The sequence below is a fragment of the Gobius niger genome (genome assembly GCF_951799975.1).
Source record: "Gobius niger genome assembly, chromosome: 4".
In the NCBI taxonomy this organism is placed as follows: domain Eukaryota; kingdom Metazoa; phylum Chordata; class Actinopteri; order Gobiiformes; family Gobiidae; genus Gobius; species Gobius niger.
Genome location: NC_136855.1, coordinates 11,341,728 through 11,351,517, shown reverse-complemented (window position 1 = coordinate 11,351,517; position 9,790 = coordinate 11,341,728). Strand labels below are relative to the sequence as shown.

The 9,790-nt window shown below is 43.5% G+C and overlaps 1 protein-coding gene across 1 annotated transcript in view; it reads right to left on the bottom strand.

The window, feature by feature from the left end:
• Positions 1–1,522: 1,522 nt before the first annotated feature.
• Positions 1,523–9,790, bottom strand: part of LOC306962405 (sodium/hydrogen exchanger 5-like) — a gene marked incomplete at its 5' end in the record, with an annotated part of 41,364 nt that continues 33,096 nt past the window's right edge. Inside the window, 7 exons of the mRNA XM_079555526.1 lie at positions 1,523–2,302; positions 2,604–2,735; positions 4,049–4,118; positions 4,618–4,767; positions 6,196–6,322; positions 8,064–8,155; positions 8,882–9,008. Coding sequence (XP_079411652.1) covers positions 1,701–2,302; positions 2,604–2,735; positions 4,049–4,118; positions 4,618–4,767; positions 6,196–6,322; positions 8,064–8,155; positions 8,882–9,008 — 1,300 coding nt within the window. The 3' untranslated portion in view covers positions 1,523–1,700. The remainder of the gene's footprint in view (positions 2,303–2,603; positions 2,736–4,048; positions 4,119–4,617; positions 4,768–6,195; positions 6,323–8,063; positions 8,156–8,881; positions 9,009–9,790) is intronic.

Sequence of the window (9,790 nt, the reverse complement as noted above, 5' to 3'; positions counted from 1 at the left end):
ATAATGCTAATGCTGCTCTCACAGGCTCAGAACAGGAGCATCAGGAGGAGCGTTTTTTCCACTTTTTGTGGATGCAGCCAATCAGCATTCAGCTGGTGGGTATTGATGCTGAGCCTCCGAGCTTCAAGAGTCGGCCAATCAGAGGCTGTATTCCAATGAGCAGGGCATCAATGGAAATTCACATCAAGCTTCAGCAGCTCTGCGGGACAGGGAGACGACAGGGAAGACCAGACTGAAACTCCTGATTAAAACCTAACTTTACTCATGTGGATTTATCATGACATTTAATGCCTAAATTTGCACAATAGAATTTATTCAATTTGGGGATTTTCTCTTGTGAAAGTTTGGGGGATGTCCAGCTTCCCTTGTGGTCAATGAGGAGCCGCCACTAGTGAAAGTCAAAAAGAAAACCAAAAAGTATTGTCTCCTATTAGTTTACATGAGTTCTTGTGTAGAATGGACAATCATGAAATGGCCGCCAAAGCTGGGCGTTACAAGTTCCGTGCTATTCCCACGATGACGTCGACTAGCGCCCTCTGCAGTGCTAAGTGTTGTCCGATCTTTGTTGCATTATATGTGTGTGTGTGTGTTTGCTTTTTAAACTTCTTTAAAGTGTTGTTCTCTGATTTGCTGCAAAGACTAAATGTAAAAAGTAGAAAATGATTTGGTAAAACAGGTGAGCTGGTAAAGTGCTGCTGGTGATGTTTGGCAAACGACTTTCATTTTGGATCTAAATGCTTTTTACACTTTCACGCTTTCGTCCAGGCCGTTACACTGTCTTGCAAATGTTGTAGTAAAGAGAAAATACTACATTTAGGGTTTCCTTATAATGTGACAAGCATTTTCTCATGATTAGGGCAAGATAATGTTTTAAAAAGAAAGGTTAAGGTACTGTTGGCACTGGAAAAAGTGATAGTTTAGTACCAAAAACTAGTACTTCAAAAACAGTCAAAAAAAGACACAAAATGTTGATGCCTGCACTGGGTTCAATAGAAACACAACCAAGTATAGTAGAGCCAAATAAAGTGGACTAGAGTAAAGTAGAGCAAATAGAAACAAGCCATTTGTCGTTCCCGGTCCAATTACAAATAGCTCAAAGGAAAAATCAGTTCTTTCATTGAATTCATGATCAGCAATAAAAATGTTATGTCATACGTTGTAGTCCTAAGACTTTTCTCCTCCCGGCAAACGCTGGAGACACGGCTCTGTCTCTCTCTGTTTTAATATTATATGATCATTATTGCAGCAGAAGCAACCGATGCATCTGATCACAAATGCCTCAAAACAAAAAATAATGACCTTCACCTTTAATAATCCTGTGTTAAACTTGAATCTTTTTGCTCAAATCACATTTTCTACGGCCCTCCGGCGATAATGAATAGGGCAGAATACATTAGGTACGGAAAAGTACTGTTCTGATGCTAGTACCGTAAACCAAGTGCCATTAGAGTACTGGTAAGGTACAAGAATCCAAAATATAACACCTATTATAATTGAAAGTAAAGTAAAGTACCCAGCCCCACTCATGATTGAGGAGTTAGGGGCAGCAGGGCCAAGCCTTTGTGATTCTTTGTGCTGTACGAGTCGACCTGGATGAACGAGAGCCTTCACAAATGTATTGCTGCAGTTTGGATGTTTCTCTGACGTCTCTGGACACAGTTCTGCCTTGTGTCCCGTCTCGCCTCCATCATCCCGGTCTCCTAAAGCTGGGTGGGTCCTCTGCTGCGCGGCTCCGTGCTGCCAGGAGGGGGCGACGACACCAGGCTCCGGAGGTACACGCAGGGGTTCTTCTTGCGCCCTTGCCCCGGGAGGACGGTGCCTGGAGGCGGGGGCGGAGGGGGGGTCGCCTCTGCGGGCGGCTTTAGCGCGGACATCAGCGGCTGCAGCTCCTGGGAACTCTCGAAACTGTCGTCCTCCTCCTCCTCCTTCAGCCGCCTGTCGGGAAACAGAAACGACCCGTGCAGCAGCTGCGTGTTTGAGGTATTGAATGAGGTACCGGCGGCGGTGCTGCTGCTGCTGGGAGGGGTGTAGGAGACCGGACGGGGCGCCCCGAGCCGGGACAGGGCGCTGATCCTGGGGTGGAGGGGGTCGGGCGCGGGGGGTGCAGGAGGGGACGAGATGCTCTCCAGTGAGGAGATGCTCTGGTTCCACGCCTGCTGAAGGTCCACTGGGATGATCTTGGTGGCCTCCACAGAGACGCAGGGGGGAGGGGAGCCCACGCCGCCTTTCCAGGGCAGGTGGGAGTCCATGCTGAGAGGCGGGGAGGGCGAACGGGCCGGGGGGCTGCTGGACACCTCCAGAGCTGCAGGGACGGGACAGAAAACAGGTTGATGGGGCGATAAAGCAAATGTGGGAAGGAGAAATGGCAAAAATTCTATGGGAGGAACTGCAGTTGTATTATTTGGAATTGGATGCTGAGTTTTTGGTCAAATCGCCCACATTATTTCTATGAATGTGATTAGAAGTGTCCAGAGAGGCTGCAGACACACAAGGAGTGAATGACTAAGTCTCTGGAATAGTGGTTGTCAGTAGATCCAATAGCTAACAAAACATTTAGGTTCGACATCGTGCAAAAGAGTGTATAAATGCCTGAAGCCTCTCACCTGATTTGGGACGTGGTTTTGGAGTTTCGACTTTTCGAGCCACGAAAGTGATGCCCTCGTCGTCCTCTTTCTCGGCGTCTGAGCGATCTTTGTCTTCGTCAGATTCAACAGGAACCAGCACCGGCTCCGCACCTCAACACACCAACAATATGCCTCATGTCATGTCACCAAACTTAGTAGAGTTTGCATGTTCTTTCTGTATCGGCGTAGGTTTTCTCCAAGTTCTCCGGATTCTCTATCATGCAAACAATCTGGGACTCCCACATAAAAAAACAAAAAGATAAATGATATAATCAGGGGGTGACAGTGGTGCAGAGTAGAGCGGGTCGTCTCATGATCGAAAGGTCGAGGGTTCGTTCCTGCAGGTGCGCACTCTCACACGAGTGTCAGACAACGGATGTAATTAATGTCTCATGTAACTGTCCAGATTAAAGGTGCATTATGCAACTTTTTATGTGAAAGTTAATGTTTGCTTGCAGTTGACCTTGTAGTGACCCAGTGGCTGTATGAGTGGTCAGCGTGGCGCCTTTACTTTCGATCACAGTGGTCTCTATGACGCTCCAGGATCAATTGTTTAGAAGGTTTTCACTCTGACCAGAAAACCTACAAAACAATGGATCCTGGAGCGTCATAGAGACCACTGTGATCAGCAACATGCTGACTCGTCATGCAGGCGTCGGTCACTACAAGGTCAAATACCACAGACTGTAAAAAATCTTCACCGTAGACTCGGCCCTTGCGTGACGTGTAGCTCGCGCTGCTCCAATGCTAACAGTCCGAGCCTCAATAAGTACGAGATTTCTTAAATTCTTCTTACGAAAACTCCAATGCTTTTCAATGAGGGGCCTAGTGGCGATATGGAGGTACTACAGCAATGGCGGAGCAATGGCGGCCCCCAGTGTCGTGGTCATAAAGCAGAGCAGCCATAAAAAGCGGCATCATACACCTTTAACATGGTCTAGTCTGGTTTTGGTTCATTAATCCTTAGTTTCCTGTTGTCTAAAGTGTTTCACATACATTAGATTTGAACAGTAAAACATATAAACAAGTCACTCCAGACATCGTCAAAACTAGATCAGTAACTCAGAAGCGGAGAGAGAATAGACAGAGAGAATAAAATGCAGAAGCAGCTCAACTTGTACAAAAAAGCCGGTGCAAACAGGTTGGCCGTGAGAGAGGATCTAAAACAGTTCAGATTTGGGGCCAAAGGTCTGTTCCAGAGTAAAGTAGAAGCAGCAGCAAAAGCTCTGTCTCCTCTGGTCTTCAAGTGCGTAAAGAGACTGAGATGGTAATTGTTGTAAAAATGTTGGGAACGCAGGCCTTTAAACAAACTACTGATTTAAAAAAAACAAAAAAAAAAGTCTGCTGATGCTGCACATCGCGTTCGCGGCCTCTCCCTTTAATCCCTGCGTATTATCCGCTGCTCAGCCCGGTGTTTGTGTTACCTTTGTCGTGCCAGCTGATGTTGCGTCTCGGTTTCTCCGAGCTCTCCTCCTTCGAGTCGGATCCGCGGCGCTGTTGACGAGAAATATAAACAAGCACTTAGCGCGTAGTCATAACAGGAACAGAGGCGGCCTTTAATTGGCAAAGCTCTTCCATAACAGTTGGGGCTGATTGGTTTTGCTGCACTGGGACGTCAGCAAAATAAGGGGCTACTTGCTCTATTTTGAGAAAAAAAAAATGTAGTCATGAGCAAATCCTTACTTACACCATTCTGACACCCAGTTCTTCACAGGGATGAGCTTGTATGCATGTTTCACAGCTTTCAGGGAGAAAAGAAAGCAAAATCTTCACTACTTTTTTATGCACTCTTGTGGAGGAACAGCTCAAAGACATCCGTCCACAAGTAGTCATGCACTTCGACCTTTCCTGACCTCCACTTTGTCCACTTAACCTAGAGTGGATTTCACTTTCAAAACTTCAGCAAATGCTACAAACAAGCTGCTCTGTCAGTTTCTGGACCACCCAAACCTAAGTATAAGGAAGAATAAATGCCATTGTTACACCGTGGTACCTTTTTGATGCTGCGCTCCTTCTTGTGCCTCTTATGTCGCGTGGATTTGGAGCTCTCCATGCGAATCTTCATGTTTCTCTGGAAAACCTCTCGGTCCTGGCGCTCCTTCTCCCCCAGAGGCATGAAGTGACGGCTGTAGTGGGACTGGTGCTGGACACAACACGCAAAAATACACATTTCATTTGGACATTACTGATACAACTCATAAAGTGTTTTCTCGTTTGCGTTTGTTGAGATGTGGACAAGTCAAACACAATCTGCCGGCAGTGTTTAAATCTAGGTGGAGTTTAAAAATGTTAAAGTTAGGTATTTCTACCCCCTACTTGCTCCAGCAATGTCCTAATGTGTAGAATGAGCCCAGACCTGTTCACCACAACTGCCTCTAAAAGCCTGCTCTGTCACTCAAAAAGTTGTTACTTCGGGTCAAAGTACGGTCATGCACGAGCTTTATAAAGAACAACTTAACCCCTGAAGTGGCAGTAGCGAGTATAAAAATGTATAGTTTTCATGTGCAGTTACTCCAGTATCGACAAGCATGTAGGGCTTAACACGACTGCCTTTTGGTTAAGCTTCAACTTCTGCATTTTGAGCATCGTGGTCAATTTTGCATTATATGGCACATTATGCATTTTTGCGTTATTGCCAGGGACGGCTGGTATCAATGGGCTGTGATTGTACATTTTTATAGTTTGTTTTATATCATAGCTAATTGCCTAATGACATTAATGTATATAATCAGTGATTCTGGGATTTGAGTTGGAAAGTAAAATAATCTGTCCATTGATTAAGTGCATTTTATACTGATAATAAGAAAAAACATACTGTAGCTTTGGGCCTAAAATAAGGTTATAATACATTATTGTGCTTGAACATTTGTTAAATTATCTAATTTCGTTCAGTGCAACACTAAACCATGCACAATAGGGTCCATGAAGGGAAATACAAAATCTTGGCGATACTTTCCTGGTTAAAACGTTTGAAAATGCTCATAGTATAAAAAACTCACCAAAAAAGAGAGAGAAATACTAGTGAAAGTGGCCTTTTCCGTTGATAAAGTCAGATGGAGACGGGGAGGGAGACGGATGCTGAGCTGGACATGCACTTTCAACTCTGCCAGTTATATCTGCAATAAAAGCAACCTAACTCTCAAGATATAATTTCAAACTGGACATTTTAAGATCAGACTGTGGGAACCTCGAAACTTAGGAACACATCTCTCACTGGGCAATTGTCTTTTACACTCGGAGTAACCAATAAACTCACAAATATAACTTTTACACCTTACAACAGCATTCTCTAACTACTTTCTGGACAATTGAGAACTCCTTTTAAAACTCTCTTCGTCGAACAATGGAGCCTTGGATTGAAGAAAGCTGTTTTATGTAAATATAATGGAGTTCCTAAACATCCACACTTTGGGGAAAAACTAAAAGGAGACGCGCGCGTGACCACATGGGTTTCGGTGGTCAGCCCCAGACGTTTAAAGCAGTTTTAGAGGAAGCCAAAAGGTTGTGATTGGCCTAAGACCCATTTCATCTCAAGAGGTGATTTGCACAGCCCTCGGCGCGCTGTAGTCACCCGTCTGCGAGGCTTGTAGAGGTTTCCGGCAAGAACATGGTGCGTCTCCGAGTCCTCCTCCACTTTGGCTCCGGGGACGTTATCGATCACCTGCAGGTCCAGACACACCCCACTGCCGTTCTCTCGCCTGGGGACACACACGGGATCCTTTACAGTGGGAAGAGAGGGGGTATTTTTGCCTGTATTTGGTAACAATAACACACACATCTTAATCACTATCTTACTTTGTTGCTCCTCTTCGCTGAATAGCATTTTCAATCAAGTTAATTTTGTTTTTAAAAAGACCGTACGGCCCGAGTGTTGAGTGTTTTCACTTTGCGATGAAAGGATTAAGCTTAGCGAGAGATGTAAAGCTTGTGGAAACCATCCTGGATTAACAGGACCTCAGGAGATGCTTTTTGGGAGCTGTTGCTGTGATGCTTAAGATTCAAAGATTACTCAAAGATGCGCGACTGGGTTCAATTACAGCTCCAGGTTGGGTTTGAATGGGAGAACAACATTGTAACATTTTGCATAATACTCCAGCCTTTAAAGTGGAGATACAGCATAGGAGCAAAAACATTATTTTGGAGGGTCGATATGCACTTAATATTGGCTTCTGCAGCCAGTAAACAAGCTTTCACTGAAGGGCATGCTAGCAGGTGGCACTGTTAGGGCTTTTCCACCAAGGTGCTGGTTCTGGGCTGGTTCTGGGCTGGTTCTGGGCTGGTTCTGGGCTGGTTCAGAGCTGGTTCTGGTGCCGGGTTGGTTGCATACTGACTTGGTTTCCCACCAAAATGAGAGCTGTGCCTATTGTCATGTCAAGTCAACATAAAATATGGATAGCAACATCTTACTACAGCCACTTCTGGTTACAGAAAGATAAGTTTATATTCCCGTCACAGCAGCCGTTAACATTTTGATTTCTTCTTTCTAACTGTTCCCTCTTGTTTTAGCTGAAGAGCATAAAGCAAAGCAACAGTTAGTTTCCTCCACAGAGACTGTTTTGGCTTCTCCAGGACACTAACTAATATTGATTGTTTGCCACGCCCCCAGCCGCTGACATCACTGGTGCTCGTTTCTTGGTCCAGCTTCTAACTGGTTCCCAACCGGCACCAGATTTTGGAACCAAGAGCCAGCGTTTTTTTCAGTGGAAAACGAAAGAACCGGTTCTGAAACTGGAACTGGCCCAGAACCAGCACCAGTTTGGTGGAAAAGGGCTTTGTGAAAACACTTTGAATTACTGCTATTGGCATCTTTCTATCAAGCAAAATAAATATTGGATTGGAAAGATTAAAATGAGTGCTTTAAAACGAGTCCTCCCACAATTTCCTAGTCCTCAGGGGAACTGAGAAACATTGTGATGAAATTCGGTTAGCTACAAATTTGCAAAAACTCCAAAAATATCGAAAAAAAAAATCCTTAGAAAAGCCTTAGGTGTTTCTTAAAGCCTTAGAAAAACCCATATCGGTCGACCTCTAATGCAGAATTCTATGTGGTAAAAAAAGTTTAATAAAAAAGGAAACTACTTAATATTGTTGCCTGTTTGACCTTGCAGTGACTGAACGGGGGCTGTATGAGCTTATGGCACCTTTACTTTCCATCACAGTGGTCTCTTTTTTTGTCGCTATTTTGTCGCTCCAGGATCAATTGTTTAGAAGGTTTTGACCGCTGACGAACCCTCTCACCAAAAGACCTACAAAAGTTTGATCCTGGAGCTTTGTAGAGAACACTGTAAAGGAAAGTAGAGGCCGTGTTAGCCTCCCATGCAGCAATTGGGTCATTGAGGTAAATGACAAATGACAAATATCAAGGTTTTTTTTTCTCTGCATAAAGATATTCCATTATGCACCTATAATATAAAGCCTGCTGCTGATCATGTGACTCACAGGTAGTTGGTGACGTTGGTGAACTCCGGGAATGAAGCCCTTGAGGCCATCGACGGGAGGGAGAGGCGCGCAGAAGTCAGGACATTACCGCCCTAGAAACACCACAAAAGTCATCATTCAATTTTAATAAAGAGGAAAATGAATACTCCAGAGCAGGGGTCCTCAGACTTTTTTCTCTGGGGGCCACATCATTGTTCCTGACTGTGATGGGGGGCCGGACAGGGTTGGCTATAACATAGAATTGCATGACTCAGACCAAAATGCCTCTTTGTGAAGTAGAGATGACTCGCCTGCACAGTCGTCCCCACTATTATATCCACAAGATCAACACTTGATTCAGGCTCATATTTGTTTCATTGTAGTGGTTTGCAAAAATAGTAATCAAGTCTTCACACTTTGTTTTAATTTCCATTTATTTTCATTTTCAAATAAAACATCATTATGTAATGTGACCAAAGTAATAACTGTTTATACTTGCATTGCGCTTTACAAGCCTGGGTTACAAGTTTCTCAAAGTACTGTAGTCATTATTCATTCTCTCCACACTCTGGTGGTAAGCTCTAGTGGCTGGGATGAGTAAACTGGTTATTTAGTTAAAATATCCTAACTCCGCACAGGAATGGGCTAGAAAAGGATTTGTGCTCTACAGGTGGGGGGCCGGATTAAATCATCTCGGGGCCGTAGTTTGAGGACCCCTGCTCTAGAGTGTATTCAGTATCACATGCTTGGAGTCTTCTTGGTATCTATATTTTGGGATAATATGCTGTTGTATAAGTGCAATTTGTACCAAACATTAGCCTCCAGTATGATAATATTACCTGGTCAATGACACTGATGGCGTCGCGGATGTTGATTTTCTGGTAGGCCTCCCACAGCTCACTCTTCCTGTACACAGACTTCCTCAGCAGCAGCTTACTCAGGTACTTCTTATCAAACTGCTCCCACCTCAACGGGACACACAGAGATATCTTAGAACTTGGTTTCTTCCCGATTCTGATCTTTATTAGACCTAATTTAAATGTTTTTTTTTAGGGCTTTCTGGATCATCTGTCTATATCAGGGGTTCTCTTCTAGGGGGTCGCGAGACAAATTTGGGGGGTCGCCAGAGCATATAGATAAAATATATATTTTAATATTATTATTACAGTGTCGTAGCATACATGCTATTTTACCAGGGTGCCATTATTTGTTCTAAATTTATTTCATTTTTGTTTTAGCCATTGTTTTTTCTTTGTTTTTTAAGAGTTTTATAGTTTAACCTCTTAACTCCCGTCTGAACCGAGAGGATCTTTTTCCTCACGTCATCAGATTTTTTTCCCCATCATTTTTTTGTTGGGTATTCAACTCATTTTTGTAACTTTTTTGGTCATATTTGTATCACATTTTTGTCACATTTTTGGGTCACATTTTTTATCATTCTTTTTTGTCATTTTTTGTCACATTTTTGTAATTTTTTTGGCAATTTTTTGTCATTTTTTTGTCCGATTTTTGTCATTTTTTTGTCAATTTTTTTGTCAATTTTTTGTCAATTTCTTGTGACATTTTTGCCACTTTTTCATAAATTTTTCGTCACTTTTTTGTCACATTTCCATCATTGTTTTCGTCTCAGTTTTGTTGTTATTGTCACAGCTTTTTTCCAGAAGCTTTTGGACTGGGGTAAAGCCAAACTGGAGAATATGTGCTCGGTTCAGGTGGGAGTTAAGGGGTTAAAGTCCCTGTTTATCCCA